At 43.3% G+C, this 16,527-nt stretch overlaps 2 protein-coding genes across 2 annotated transcripts in view; one reads left to right on the forward strand and one right to left on the reverse strand.

Annotated features, from left to right (window-relative positions):
* LOC113015304 (uncharacterized) overlaps positions 1 to 16,527 on the forward strand; it is a 325,186-nt gene that overhangs the window by 130,822 nt on the left and 177,837 nt on the right. The gene's annotated exons all lie outside the window — the stretch shown is intronic.
* Positions 314 to 15,295, reverse strand: LOC113014393 (E3 ubiquitin-protein ligase RNF139-like). Its single transcript, XM_026155895.2, has 9 exons — positions 14,762 to 15,295; positions 8,412 to 9,067; positions 7,592 to 7,739; positions 7,365 to 7,474; positions 6,854 to 7,105; positions 2,315 to 2,685; positions 1,085 to 1,209; positions 692 to 818; positions 314 to 568 (listed from the first exon to the last, which is right to left on the reverse strand). The coding sequence occupies exons 1-6, from the start codon at positions 14,922 to 14,924 to the stop codon at positions 2,437 to 2,439; spliced, it is 1,578 nt and encodes a 525-aa protein (XP_026011680.2). The 5' UTR covers positions 14,925 to 15,295; the 3' UTR covers positions 314 to 568; positions 692 to 818; positions 1,085 to 1,209; positions 2,315 to 2,436.

The raw sequence follows: 16,527 nt of genomic DNA on the forward strand, positions 1-16,527 counted from the left end.
GAATTAAAATCATTTTGCAAAGAACATTTGGCCAAAGACTCATGGCCAGGTACTGAAAACGGCTGATTTTAGCTCTTGTTGCAAATGTTGGCACAGTCAGTTTATTAGGTTTTGTATAACTTTTTATATTAATAAATTAACATTTGAAAACTGCATTTGCTTGGGTTACTTTTGTATAATATTAAAACTTGTTTGATGATCTGAAGCAAAAGCACTGTAGGGGTACTTGAACAATCACAAACATCAAAGCTTTTTGTGTGGTTTGAATAAACTCATTAACATTTATGTTTTTCTAAACACGACAACTGATGTGTTCCTTATGAAAAAAATATGTTTATTGTGCATTAACAGAGGACTGTAAACACAAATAATATAACAGTATAAGTGGTTTGTCCTGAGGCGCACAAACAGATTCATAAAAGAATATTAATGACACATCGGTGAGTCTGATGATGTCATTTATTATCAGCTTGAGCTGAAGAAGACTTTGACAGTGTTGTTATAGATTGTGTTGCCCAGCTCCAGTGGATCCTCCTCCCTCGCTGCTGCCATCACCTCCAGGACTTGTCTGCAAGAGACAAATAGTGAAATCTTAAAATTAAAGGTCTATTGTGTTTAACAATATTCATGCTTCAGTGCGACGTCTGATTGTATCCATTGATTTATAAAGCGTTTCCCTTTAGTGACTCACATGATATGACAGGGCTCATTCCGGTCCTTCAGGCAGTGTCCTGCCTCCCACTTCTTCTTTGTGGGAAATGTAGTTTTAACACATTTGGACCCGGCATGAGTGTTCTTCACACCACACCACGGGGCGTCTGGAAATGAGCAGGAAGGTGGAAATCCATAAATAACATGAATGTAGCATTTAAAGAACTGTAACATCAGCAAAATATTTCTATAAAGTGAGCACAAACCTATTTAATCTAATATATTCCCTCTTATTGGTGATACAGCTTCAACAAGAATATAAAACCAATGACTCCAGAGCTTTAAGAAAACTTTATATTAAAGGTTCACTGTGTGATCAAACTCAGGCCACATTCTGCCAAAAGCTTTAAAATAAACAGACGGTGTGACTCACCTGTTTCTATCATGAGCCTCTCTGTGGGGATCGAAAATAAGAGTGAAGCAGTAGCTCGACGTCATGTTTCTGCTTCCCTCTGTAGAGTCCTCTGAACATGGGATCTGTCAGATTCACCCCGATGTCTGAACAGCAAGAGGTCAGGATTTATCTACATGTACTGACTCACAGAGTGTTACTGATTGTATCTTTGGAATTAAAGCATCACAGTATTGGTACCAGCATCATGTGAGAGACGCTCTGAGGTCACGTTATACAATAACACTGAACACATTTAGCAGTAATGGATACTTTACTTACAGACAATAGAAACACACTGGAAATACAGTCATATAACAAAACGAGTAATTACAGATTACAGATTATCTGTCTTTAGCCTACAACATAAAAAACTATAATAAACACCTAAATTCTACAACAGTCATGAACTGAGTTTAATAACAATTATTAGTTTTAAAGAATTTATTTCTCTCCATTGGTAATCTTTATAGTGACTCACTGCGAGGTGCCGCATACTTTAAATACTTCTTTGACATACTTTGAAGCAGAGGTAGGTTTTCATTAAGCAATTACTAGATGATTCTTTCAGAAATATTACCAATTAACAATTTTCTGTCAGCTAAGTTACTAAATTGCTTGGACACATCTAAGTACACTGAGAACTGCTCTGCTTTTTAGACATTTCCATTTTGTAGTCGTTAATATTTAAATGAGAGATGAGCTGCTGGGTGTACTGATTTGCATCATTTTATCTCAGTTGATTTTAACTTTGTGTAGTTAGGACTACAACCCTACACAGCTTACAGCTGTCCTTAATGAAGAGCAACCACAGGCTGTATGCAGAGGAGCTTCACAGACAGGTAAAGGGTTTGACTTGGTTAAATCTAATATATGGACCAGCACAGAGCTCATGCTGTGCTATATCTTCTTCATTGCCAGCACAACAGCACCAACTGCTGATCAGTCTACTGTGAGCTGCCATCGCGGCAGCTGAACTACTGTAAACCTGAAATAAAGTGCCCGGTATACTGTATTCCTGCACAGCTGTGAGCCTGTCACTCAGTCTGTTCCTGCTGTGTTGTCATTTTCAAGAAGCTAACTTATTAGCACTGATGCTAACAAAACATGCAGGCTGCTCCGTTTAATAACCGTCAGCGGCAGCCAGTGACACTCGCTCTCTTCTACCTTTTCTGGTAGCGTTTAACAGGCGATAAAGCAGAGACGACTTACCAATGAATTTGTTTTGTGCCATGGTTGAAATCAAAGTCCTCAATGTTCCTCAGCTGGTCACCGCGCACCTCCGGCAGGGAGTTGATCTTCTTGACGGCAGTGCGGCGGTTGATGAACGTTTTCTAGCCGTTCTTGGCCTGCAGGTACATGTTAAAGTAAGCGTGCAGGCACATCGTGCAGGCGCGGATCTTGCTGCCCGCCTCGAACATCATGGTGTAGACGCCATTTCCAAACATGATGACGCCGAACAGGAACTCGATGATGTTGCCCGTGGAGCGCACGTAGTAGACGTAGTCATCCAGCTTCTCCCACAGGACATTGGAGAATCCGTCAGCCATGAAGAGGCCGTAGACGGTCAAAGACACAACCACCTGGAGAGCAGGAAGCAGAAACGTGAGCTGAATTTAATCTGCAGAGAGCAAAGCAGACTAGTGAACGGTTTCAGCTCCTGACAGGGAGTGAGCACGCCAACGGGAAGTTTGACAAACTCTCTGTGGTAGGACTTGACTTAAGCGGCCAAAGAAGTGCAGGAGACTGATGCTGTCCAGTGTAGCAAGTGATTTATTCACCATTTGTGACCCAAACAATATTTACAAAAAATAAATAAGAAACTCAACTCCATAGTTAACTCCGTTCAAATAAACATAACTGCACACAGCTACACTGACCTTTTTCCCCAAACACCTGAGTTCTGCTTAAATCGTCCACTTAACCAAACAATTTCTCCTCTGGACTATTGCATTCAGTAGGTAAGATGAATATTATTGACCTCTACTGCGATTCTTTACTAGCAACATAAACTCTGGTGTAATCCATACATTACAACAATAAATCTATTTCTCCATAAACACTCTAAAATCAACTTTTTTTAAATTACAAGAATTCTTCCCCTTCCGCACTTGGTCTCTTCCTGTGACCTCAGATGAACCCAGAAGCTATAAAGCAAGAAGTAAAACTAAATTTCCTCCTTTTGTTTCTGGAAGACAGGTAGGTAAGGTGAGTTCTAACTAAACCAATTAACAGTTGAAATAAATAACATGTTAACTTAACAAACTTGTAGGAATTGATTTAAGTGTTAAATTATATAATCTGTAAAAGTGCAAAATACAAACAAACCCGGGATAGTAGATGTTTCCCTACTACAGAATACATATGAAATATGGTTAAATCAAAACAAGAATGTTAACTAAGAATATGGACAAGTGGTACTCTGACCCACACTCTCCTTTAAATTCTGCTCTGTGTGTGTGTGTGTGTGTGTGTGTGTTCATGCTTCACTGCATGCTCCAAGTTAATTTGAGAAAGAACAAAAATATCCTGCATGCTGTTGATCGCCTGGACTCACAATTCATGTTTTAGTTGAAGTTTGTACATCGTTACAAAAATTGTTGTTCCTTAAAGTTTACTCCCTGAATAATGAACATTCACAAACGTAAAAATGCAACAGCCACACATCCTCTGTGACACGGAGCTGAAGCTGACCTCTGGTGACAGCTGGAATGTTTTTGGACCCTAAGCTTGAAGTAAACAGTCTAAAAATGTGTCGCCGCTCTCCTTCAGAACAGTTTGGATTCGACACCCACAAACTCGCCATTCCTCAGCGGGTCCCCAGGCTAATTTTAGTCAAGTGAGCATGCCCAGAATATCGAATGTAGGAGCCTGGTTCCATGTTCTTATAGTTACATTTGTCTCTAAGCAGTAGAAACATTTTATATGCAAACTCACAACACTTAAGAATTTACAAACAGTATCTGTGGTTCCTTGTCCACCTCTCTGAATCAGTTTTACTGTTGTTGCTGACAAAGCCTGGCCCTCACCTCGGCTCTCCCCTCGCCTGTCGAGGAGTGAGTTTGGGTTTTTAGAGACGTGCTGCAAAGGAAAAGTGGTGCGTTGGATTTAGCACAAAACACAAAGCGAGAGCATAACTGTGAAAAGGAATCCAGACAAGTAATCATTTAATCCTGATTATTTCTTGTTTTTGTAGGGCTAAATCATGCTCTTATATGCACATCAATCCGGTCATTATTGTTACACATTTGATTATTTAAGTCACAAGTTTTACTATTCCGGATCTCTTGATCTCTTCTTGACCATAGGATGTTAATTTCATCCATCCATCCATCCGTCTTCTTCCGCTTATCCGGGGCCGGGTCGCGGGGCAAGCAGCCCAAGCAGAGAAGCCTAGGCCTCCCTCTCCCCAGCCATCTCCTCCAGCTTATCCGGGGGAATACCAAGGCGTTCCCAGGCCAACCGAGAGATATAATCTCTACAGCGTGTCCTGGGTCTGCCCCGGGGCCTCCTCCCGGTGGGACATGCCCGGATAACCTCACCCAAGAGGCGCCCATGGGGCATCCTTGTCAGATGCCTGAACCACTTCAGCTGGCTCCTTTCGATGTGGAGCAGCAGCGGCTCTACTCTGATCCCCTCTCGAATGGCCGAACTTCTCACCCTATCTCTAAGGGAGAGGCCAGCCACCCTTCGGAGGAAGCTCATTTCCGGCGCTTGTATTCGCGATCTCGTTCCTTCGGTCACAGCTCGTGGCCACAGGTGAGGGTAGGGACGTAGATCGACTGGTAAATTGAGAGCTTCGCTTTTACACTCAGCTCTCTCTTCACCACAACAGACCGGTACAGCGTCCGCATCACTCCAGCCGCTGCACCAATCCGTCTGTCGATTTCCCGCTCCCTTCTCCCATCACTCGCAAACAAGACCCCGAAATACTTAAACTCCTCCACTTGGGGCAGGGTCTCGTCCCTGACCCGGAGTGGGCACTCCACCCTTTTCTGGCTGAGGACCATGGCCTCAGATTTGGAGGTGCTGATACTCATTCCCACCGCTTCACACTCGGCTGCGAACCGTTTCAAGGCAAGCTGGAGGCCCTCACCCGATGAAGCCAACAGAACCACATCATCTGCGAAAAGCAGAGATGAGATCCTGAGACCACCGAATTGAAAGCCTTCCGCCACTTGGCTACACCTAGAAATTCTGTCCATAAAAATTATGAACAGAATCTGTGACAAAGGGCTGCCCTGGTGGAGCCCATCACCTACCAGGAACAAGTCTGACTTCTTGCCGGCTATGCGGAACAAGCTCTTGCAACGGTCGTATAAGGACTGAATGGCCCGTAGCAATGGGCCAGACACCACATACTCCCAGAGCACCCCCCACAGAACCCCCCGAGGGACACGGGCAAATGCCTTCTCCAAGTCCGCAAAACACATATAGACTGGTTGGGCAAACTCCCATGCACCCTCAAGTATCCTCGAGAGGATAAAGAGCTGGTCCAGTGTTCCGCGACCAGGACGAAAACCGCATTGTTCCTCCTGTATCCGAGGTTTGACTAACAGACGAACTCTCCTCTCCAGCACCCTGGCATATACTTTCCTAGGGAGGCTGAGGAGTGTGATTCCCCTGTAGTTGGAATACACCCTCCGGTTCCCATTCTTAAAGATGGGGACCACCATCCCAGCACACCCTCACTGCACGTTTGGGTGCGCCACGTCTGTCCAGCGTCCTCCCTCGCCACCTGATTCAACTCACTACCAGGGGGTGATCAGTTGACAGCTCAGCCCCTCTCTTTATCCGAGTGTCCAAAACTTATGGCCTCAGGTCTGGTGATACGATTACAAAATTGATCATTGACCTTTGGCCTAGAGTGTCCTAGTGCCACGTGCACTTATGGACACTCTTATGTTCGAACATGGTGTTCGTTATGGCCAAACTGTGGTTTGCACAGAAGTCCAATAACAAAACACCGCTCGGGTTCAGATCCGGGAGGCCGTTCCTCCCAATCACGTCCTTCCAGGTCTCACTGCCGTTGCCCACGTGAGCATTGAAGTCTCCCAGTAGGACAACAGAGTCCCTAGGAGGGGCACTCAGGGACTCCAAGAAGGCTGGGTACTCTGAACTGCCGCTCGGTGCATAAGCACAGATGACAGTCAGGACCCGTTCCCTGACCCGAAGGCGAAGGGAACAAACCCTCTTGTCCAATGGGAAACACCCCAACATACCAGCAGCAAGCCAAGGGGATACAAAGATACCCACCCTAGCCTGACGCCTCTCACCAGGGGCAACTCCAGACTGAGGTCTGGAGTTGCCCCAGACTGAGGAGACTGGTTCCAGAGCCCCGGCCATAAGTGAGCCTGACTATATCTAGCCAGTACCTCTCAGCCTCACGCACTGGCTCAGGCTCCTTCCCCACCAGAGAGGTGACATTCCATGTCCCAATTGCCAGTCTTGGTAGCCGGGGATCGGGTCAGCCAGGGCCTCCGCTCCTGGCTGCCGCCCGGCTCGCATCACACCCGACCCCTAAGGTGCCTTGTGTGGGTGGTGTCCCGTTTTCGGGCTGTGCCCGGCCGGGCCGCAAGGATGTTAATTCATTAATTTTTTTCATTAGTTTGAGTAATGCTGAGTCCAAAAAACCTCACATACGTGAAACTGAATGACTAACATAACACACAAAAATCTCACAGACTGTGAAAACTTTGGGAGACATTGGACGTCATCCATTCCAGTCAAAGATAAATTGTTTGCGCTCACCTTGAGGCAGAGCTCAACACAGAAGGCGGTGACGGCAAAGAGCCAGGTGTTGAGGACGTAGTGATGCCAGAGGGCGTAGCTGAGCACCGCAGGGAGTACAAAGAGCGCCAGGGACACCAGCAGGACGGGGAAATGCCGCCGAAAAGAGGAGACATGGGAAGCGCTGAGAGACATGAGGACGGGGTCAGTCATGCCGTGAATGAAGTGCAGGATGGCGGTCAGCAGAAGGCACATGTACCGGCTTAGGCGGACCTGTGGATCAAAACCAAGACTAAGTTACGTGTACGAAGTTATTACGTTATAACCACAGGAATACAGGATTACAAAAAGAACAGTGAACTCTGCTACTGTGTGCAAATGTCATTTACAGTATAAATCATTAAACATGTTTTGTTAGTTTATAGGGCAACATAACAATTCACACAGAGGTTAAAACAACAGAAAAATGAGAGAAAAACAGTTTGCCGGCTGCTTTGATGGCGTAAACTGGAAGCCCAAATCTGAGACGTACCAGACGTTCCTCAGGTTCCAGGCTGCTGAGGCCAGTCTGAAGAGCCAGGATGAAAAACAGGACAGGAGCCTTGAAGCCCAACCGCTTGTCGTCCTCCTCCTCAGTCGAACCTGAAGGTTCAAATTAAGAAAGTGCTCAACTCCAGGAGCATCCAAACAATTATGTGAAGGGCAAATCAGGAAGGCTTTTACACCTGCTACCACTCCAACTAACAATCTCAGTCATACCTATGAAAGCCAGGATGCTGAGACCCAGGTAATGTGCAACAGAGGAGATAACAACACTCATCCCCAGCACAGTGAGCGTGGAGTCGCAGCCGGAGATGATCAGGTTACTCGTGAGATCCCAGAACACATCCCAGCTCAGCAGGTAACCCTGAAAACGGTGCAGTCACACAGGTACGCGCGTCACCTTTACTCATAATCCCGTTTAGCTTCAGTTCAGACTCTGCAGTCTTTTTAGGTGAGACTTTATTATTAACAGCAACACAGAACATGAAGAAGCAGCTTCAGTAGAAATGAGGTTGTTAAAGAATTATGACCTTGTTATGTAGTGTGCATCATTTTTAACTGCTCTTCAGACATCAGACACTGTTTATAAATTATTAAAAGAATATTTCACATTGAAATTTGTGCATTAATATATCTGTAAAACACTGCAAAGAGCTAATGTGCCAGCTGGACTTTACTTGGCTACAGAACACAGTAAACCTGTAGAGGTCACCTACATACATTTTAGGCTTTCAGAGATATTTTTAAACACACAGGAACTAATTTTTAGATATAATTATTTATATATAACTAATTTTTAGATATAATTACAGAAATCCAACAGGGGCGCCTGGGGCTGCAAAAGGAAAACTTCTTTCCCCAAACAAATATATGACTTTTGTAAACATTATGATATGTCAAAGACTCTGAATAAGGTCATTAACCAAATATCAATTCACTGTGGCTAACATCTTGTTAGCTTACCTTGCTTATGAAGTGACCATCATATAGCAAACATGTCCCGGAAGTGAAGTTTTTTTATCTAAAAAGCAATTACCTGTGCATCAGAGCTCCCATCTGCAGCTCCACCTGTGGCATCTCCGCTCTCTCTCCCCACCACCTGCACCACGTAAACCAATATCAGTGCCTGGGCTGTTACCCGGGTCAGCCAGAACACTCGAAGCACATCAGGGAACCTGATCCTCTTCCACGTGTCTTCCAGCAGCAGCTGGAGTCCGTAGATCCTGTACATGTGCCGTACGAGCAGGTAGACGTACCGGCATGAATAGTAGAACCATTTGAGCCTCGTGGCGAGGCAAACGGCTGTGCTGAGAGCCAGCACCAGGCCCGAGAACATTGCCACCAGATGCCTGACATCTGCAGGAAGTTCAATCATCAGCCCCCACAGAGGAATCATGATGTCCAGGACCACCAGCGCAGCAAACACCGACTGGAGGTTAAGCAAGAACACATAGCCAATCCCAAAGACGAGCTGGACGGCGGCCATGCCCAGCCACAGCGTCGGCCCGTTTCTAGGCAGCAACCTGAAGCCCAACGCTGCTTTGTAGTAGGCGTTGTAGAAGTCCATGTGGGAGGTGGCGTAGTAGTTTATGAGGACTGCTGCCATGCCAAGGAGGACAGCAAAGAATAGAGTGTAGAACTTAAACAAGGCTTTCTGAGAAAGCAGCAGCACCACAGTGGAGATGAGGACACCTGGAACACACCGGAGAAGCAGTCAGAAAGACAGGAAAGGCAAATATTTCTCACTGCAAACTGAACAAATGTCAGCTAACTGTAGCTTCCAAGTTTGTCTGATTATAGTGAGTATTTAGATCAATCTTTGTGAGAAAACAACAGATGCTGCACATTAAAGAATTTTGGAGCAAAATAATCAGCATAGAGTTGAGTAATCCTGATAAGTCAAAGGATGAACAAGCAACATACATAATATAACATAAATAGAAAAACAAATAAGAACAAAAACAAACAAAGAAATGCCTTTCACAGTCCACGTAATGCTACGTGTGCATTTGATAACACTATGATAAACTGATCGTACATACTGTAGAGGACCTCAACCAACCTGAGCCTTACTGCTTTAATATAAAGTTGTTCAAACATCTGGCACTATGGAGTCTCTGTTCCTGTACTAAACATAAAGAAACACGGGTACAGAAGCAAACCCAACAGCTAATCTCACTTCCTGTCCATCCAAACCCAGAGCTCTTGGCTAACACTTTCAGATGGCCCGAGCTGCTCAAAGGTCTGCAAACTGGAAAACTGAGGTACATAACCTGTTTGTTGACTCAACACAGAGAAGCTTTACTCTGTCACAGTGATGAAAACGAGGAGCTGTTATGAATTACGGGGTGTAGAGGAAACTCAAAGTTAGTCAGGCTACAGACTTATTCTATCAATAAATAAAAAGTGAAACAGATTTTTGTTAGTAGCAGCTCTGGTTATTACACAGCACTAGTCCAGAATGTAATTCCCCTGTCCGAAAATATGACAAGTGCCAAGACATACAAATGATGTGCATAAAGTGGGACACCACGTCAACACACGTCGATATAAAGTCACAGGTACAGAGTTCAGACCAGAGAGCAGCTCTCTGGGTACAGTTAGAGGAGAAGAAGCGAGCTTTGTCAGGAAGAAGGACCTGAATATGACCCATCTGGGTCCAAGGTGCCTCTGAGGCCATCCGTGACACCACAAATCACACTTGTGACAACACACCTTGACGTTAGCCAGCTAGCTAGCTTGCGAGCTGATGGCGCCAAAGCAGAGTAAATTAGGGTCGAGGTGAAGCAGTTAAGCAGCGTGTCAGATGGATCTGCCCTGTGTAAATGTTATTGCTGGTCGCTTAATTGGCTTTAGCCTGTCTGACAGGCATACATGCCAACCCTCCCGATTTTTCTGTGAGAATCCCGAATTTCAGTGCCACTCCCAAAAATCTCTCGGAGCCACCATTCTCCCGAATTTCTCCCAATTTTCCTTCCGGGTACAAAATTGAAAAACCATATCCCAGATTGGCCCAGCCAATTCCAATTTCCAACAATGGCTACTACTACTGGAGCCTCTGTCAGTGCGCCCCAGGGTGCTGTGGTTACAATGTAGCTGCCATCACCAGTGTGTGAATGTGTGTGTGAATGGGTGGATGACTGGATATGTAAAGCGCTTTGGGGTCCTTAGGGACAAGTAAAGCGCTATATAAATACAGGCCATTTACCATTTACCATTTACTTAGTTTAAATATTACTCTTATTAGTCTTTTGTGGTCGCAAAATTAACTTTTAACATATTTTCAGGCGAGAATGTAGCTGAGTAAACTTCAAATATCTGAGCCGGGGAGAACTCCCGGCACATCGTTTTCAAACCCCCGCAGTCTTTTGCCTCTCAGGTTAAACATGACATATAAGTCACTTAAATAACTTAAACATCTTTTTGTTTGGCCTTTTTCAGTGTTTTTTTTTTTCCTGAGTTAATCGGTTTGGCTGACATTAAAGTTATTAGATTCGATTAAATAAAACGTATTAATCCCTCGGGAGGGTTCCTCCGGGGTTTTCACACAGCTGAATAAACATCAAAAAGAAAACTGATTAAATAGAAGTGTGAGATGGTCGAAAATTTATGCCAGCGTTCGGTTATATTTTAGATAGGAAGGAGCAGATGCCAGAGTTTCACTCCACCGAATGAGCTTGTCATGTAATTCTGAAGGCTAGACCGTGTCAGTTCCCAAATAGACAAAAACAAACTAAAAACCAGCGATAAACAACTTAAACATAAAAAAAATAAAAATAAAAAAAATAAAAAAAAATCACAAAGAAAAAACAATACAGCATCCACATCTGAAGCAAAGAGTAAAACAGTGAAATGTGGATTATTAAATATTAGGTCTCTCTCCTCCAAGTCTCTGTTAGTACATGACTTAATAATTGATCAACAAATTGATTTACTCTGCCTTACAGAAACCTGGTTGCAGCAGGATGATTATGCTGACGACACCGTCGTGGTGGGCCTGATCTCTGATAACAACGAGACGGCCTACCTGAAGGAGATTAGGAATCTGGAGAACTGGTGCCAGAGGAACAACCTCCTTCTAAACGTCAGTAAGACAAAGGAGCTGATAGTGGACTTCAGCACTAAGCAGGAGAGGAACTACCAGACCCCCGTCATCAACGAGTGCCCAGTGGAGAGAGTGGACAGCTTCAAATACCTCGGAGTTCACATCACGCAGGACCTGTCATGGTCCTGTCACATCAACACCGTGGTGAAAAAGGCCCGTCAGCGTCTCTACCACCTCAGACGCTTGAGAGACTTCCAACTGCCCTCCAAGGTGCTCAGGAACTTTTACTCGTGCACCATAGAGAGCATCCTGGCGGGAAACATCTTAACCTGGTTCGGGAACAGCACCATGCAGGACAGACGAGCTCTACAGAGGGTTGTGCGGTCAGCTGAGCGCACCATCCGCTCCGAGCTCCCTGACCTGCACTCAATCTACAGCAGGCGGTGCTGGACCAAGGCCAGGAAGATGGTGAAGGACCTCAGCCATCCCAACAACAGACTGTTCTCTCTGTTGAGGTCAGGAAAGCGATTCCGCTCCCTGAAGACCAACACAGAGAGACTGAGGAGGAGCTTCTTCCCGCAGGCGATACGGTCTCTCAATCACACCACCACACAGTACTGACCCACACATGCAGTTCTTACACACACACACTGGACTTTCTGGACATTGTTTTTGCACAACACTGGTCACTATATTCTTCATTTCCAGTTAATACTTGTACAGCTGCTGTTATTGTGTATATATTTATTTATATTTAGATTTCTTCATACATTCTTATATAGTTCTATATTGTGTATTGTGTATTTTGTTGTACAGTTATTTTATTTTCAACTTTAATTTATATATTTTATCTTATTCTTCCCAGTTAAATTTACCCTTCATTCTAATTTGTGTTGTACAGTTATTTCATTTTTAACCTTAATTTATATTTTATTCCTTCCTAGTTAAATTTACCCTTTTTAATTTTTCATATTTATTTCCTATCTTATTCATAGCCTTTCCTTTTTTTGTTTTCTTTAGGTCACGAGCAGTTGTCCAAGCATTTCACTACATATCGTACTGTGTATGACTGTGTACGTGACAAATAAAATTTGAATTTGAAATGTTAGTTTAAATGAATCAACACCCCCGAGTCATTCTAACTACCAGAAACCTCGAAGCACAGGCCGAGGGGGCGGTGTGGCAGCAATTTTTCACACCAGCCTATTAATCAACCAAAGACCCAGACAGACTTTTAATTCATTTGAAAGCCTGATGCTTAACATCGTCCACCCCAGCTATAAAACTCAGAAACCAGTCTTACTTGTTATCATCTATCGTCCACCTGGGCCTTACACAGAGTTTCTGTCTGATTTCTCAGACTTTTTATCTGATTTAGTTCTCAGCTCAGATAAAATAATTATTGTGGGTGATTTTAACATCCATGTAGATGCTAAAAATGACAGCCTCAACATGGCATTTAATCTGTTATTAGACTCAATTGGCTTCTCTCAAAATGTAAAAGAACCCACCCACCACTTTAATCACACTCTAGATCTTGTTTTAACATATGGCATAGAAACTGAACATTTAACGGTGTTTCCTGAAAACCCTCTCCTGTCTGATCATTTCCTGATAACATTCACATTTACAATAATTGATTACACAGCAGTGGAGAGTAGACTTTATCACAGTAGATGTCTTTCTGAAAGCGCTGTAACTGAGTTTAAGAATATAATCCACCCACTGTTATCATCTTCAATGCACTGTACCAACATAGAGCAGAGCAGCTATCTGAACGCTACCCCAACAGAGGTCGATTATCTTGTTAATAATTTCACCTCCTCACTACGTATGACTCTGGATACTGTAGCTCCTGTGAAAACTAAGGTCTCTAATCAGAAGTACCTGACTCCGTGGTATAATTCTCAAACACGTAGCCTAAAGCAGATGACTCGTAATCTGGAGAGGAAATGGCGTGTTACAAATTTAGAGGATCATCATTTAGTCTGGAGAAATAGTTTGTTACTTTATAAGAAAGCTCTCCGCAAAGCCAGAACATCTTACTATTCATCACTGATTGAAGAAAATAAGAACAACCCCAGGTTTCTCTTCAGCTCTGTAGCCAGGCTGACAAACAGTCAGAGCTCTGTTGAGCCAACCATCCCTTTAACGTTAACTAGTAATGACTTCATGAACTTCTTCACAAACAAAATTTTAATCATTAGAGAAAAAAAATTTACCAATAATCATCCCACAGATGTAATATTATCTACAGCTACTTTCAGTACCATTGATATTCATTTACTCTTTTTCTCCCATTGATTGATTGAGTTAACTTCAATAATTACTTCCTCCAAACCATCAACGTGTCTTTTAGACCCCATTCCTACAAAACTGCTCAAAGAAGTTCTGCCAATAATTAATGCTTCAATCTCTAATAACCAGCTATGTACCACAGGCCTTTAAATGGCAGTAGTTAAACCTTTACTCAAAAAGCATCTCTAGACCCAGCAGTCTTAGCTAATTATAGGCCAATCTCCAACCTTCCTTTCATATCAAACATTCTTGAAAGAGTAGTTGTCAAACAGCTAACAGATCATCTGCAGAGAAATGGCTTATTTGAAGAGTTTCAGTCAGGTTTCAGAGCTCATCACAGCACAGAAACAGCTTTAGTGAAGGTTACAAATGATCTTCTTATGGTGGGTAACAGGTATCTCCGAAAACGTTAAAGCACTTATGCAAATATGTGATGTCTTGATGAATCGAGCAGGTATTTAAAGTTTAAAGATATTTTCATGCGAGAATGGTGCTGTGTAAAGTTTATTTTGTAACTCAGAAAGAGTAATATTTCAAACTCCGCCACTCGGTGCTCCTCCGCCACTGCCTCGTTTGAGTTTTGGACGAAATGGATTCTGGGATGTTGCATTTCGTCATTTCGAGCTGATTGGAGACCAGAACAGCCAATCAGATTTTTTTTGCATCCAAGTCTGTGATTGGCTGGTTGTGTGGCACAAATATAACGGTGAAGTTGAGCGCGCACGGGCAGAAATGTTAAGCGCGCGAGCAACACATTGCGAGCGAGCGCAAATGCAAAAACTGAGCGAGAGGGGCAGCTGTTGTGTGTGTGGATAATAGCAAACACTGAAATACATTTTTTGCACGCAGAAATGAATTTTGTTCACTCAAATTCAGCTTTTCTTCGCTCAAAATAAATTTCTCCTCAAAATACAACACTTGCACCTGCAAACTTTTCTTTACGTGCGCTCAGAATAGTGGCACAAAAATAACGCCATACTAAAGCTGCTAGCTCGTTGCTGTTGAGGGAAACTTAAGCGCTCCTTCATGTTAAAAATACTTACCCATGACTCTGACAAACACCTTCCCCATCGCCCCGGCCCAGCCCGAGCCAGGGTCGTAGTAAGAGTTAAAAATGGCGTCGATAATAAAAATACATGGAACTCGCAGAGCCACATCCAGCACCACCAAGGCCTGCTGGCCTATCCGGGCTTGGGTGGACGCCATACGGCTTTAGCGGAGGGCCTTTTACAGTCCTGTTGGGACCCAGCTATCCATGTAACGCTGAAATACGTGACGAGTCACCCGGCAGCAGTCCTTCGTCTTCAGTTTCGCTTTGCCCAACGTTTACTTGACAGCTGGAAGCCTGCATCTGTCCGCCATGTTCGTCCACCTCAACCTCCTGTTGCTTCTCCGGGTTACAGCCGGCAGCCGGTAAACTTCACGCCCCCATCAGACCCGGCGCTGTCCGCTGTCACAAAACCAGTGAAGGCATCTCTAAATGTCAGTTTGTCAGTGCTGTGAAAGTGCCACTTGACTTCTTTTTTTTTTTTTTAAACCAAAGAAGTTGCTAGGCTGTTACGACGTATCGCGTCAGTGGGCGTGGCAGCTGACGTAACATTTCTACAAACTATAAAATTACACAGCGTCATTTTTTTCTGTGTCCTGTTTGCTACATGTTTTAATGTAGACGTTATTTTGCTTTCAGAGGATGGTTTGCTAGTACAGACATCCATAAATAAAATATAACACAGACTTAATATAATAGACCATTATAGAAGTATATTAAAGGGTCTTAAGGACATTTATTGTCTTTTGAATTTTTAGTTTTAAACCATTTTCACTGTGTTGAGTGGATTAAAGCCAAATTTGTCAAAGAATCTTTTTTTAACTTTTTTTTTAAAATTGTGGTGTAAATTCATTAAATTAGCCTAAAATGGCTAAGCTACAGCGATGCATCCACCTTTATGCCTTTGGACAAAAATTGTCCCATTGAAACCCATTATAAACGCTATTTTTCACGCCAGAAAAATTAAGGTTTAAGGGATCATCAGGTTTCCACCTTAGGTTTCGTTTTTAACTAGAGACCTTAGAGTTGTAATTTTTTTATTTGTCCACCGAGTGGCGCCCTTGCTTCACATTTGACCTCTGCTCGAAAACAGCGGGCTGCAGAACTGAACTGCGGGAAAGGAAGTCTGATTTCCGGCTTGCATCACCGGCTATGCCCGCTGATCGGGCGAGACCAATTTTTTTTTTCAATCAACAGGAAATGACGTATTTGTTGTCACGTGGTATGGATGTGTCTGCTGGAGAAAGGAGTCCCACGCAACATGCCCCGGTTCTTCGTCGCAACTTACCCCGGGAAGAGGCACTAATTTCGGCCTAGAGGACCAGCATTGACCGCCTGGAGACTATTTTCGGTTCCGGAATTTTTTTTTTAAAGTAGATCGAAATTAATTTTGGTGCCGATCTTTGGACCATCTAAAGGCCTAATTATATTAACTATCAAATATTACTTCAAATGTTTTTTTTGGAAAATATTTAGTTTTTTAGGGTTTTTTTTAGTTTTTTTGTAATACAACTGGGATTTAAAGGGTTAAAACAACGAAAATATAATTAAAACTTTATATGAATATTTCAGGGAGAAGTAGTTTTAAAAGACTGACCAATTTAAAGTGAAAATTTTTTTTTAATATTTAATATTTTTATTGCACTTTTGGGGAATTTGCATTTTTCATGGATTTTTTAATGTGCTCCTGCAAAAAAAATAATGGCAGGTCAAAATTCATTTTGGTGCCAATCTTTTGTCCATCTGAAGGCCTAATTATAA

Source organism: Astatotilapia calliptera, chromosome 22 (assembly GCF_964374335.1).
Source record: "Astatotilapia calliptera chromosome 22, fAstCal68.1, whole genome shotgun sequence".
Taxonomy (NCBI): Eukaryota; Metazoa; Chordata; class Actinopteri; order Cichliformes; family Cichlidae; genus Astatotilapia; species Astatotilapia calliptera.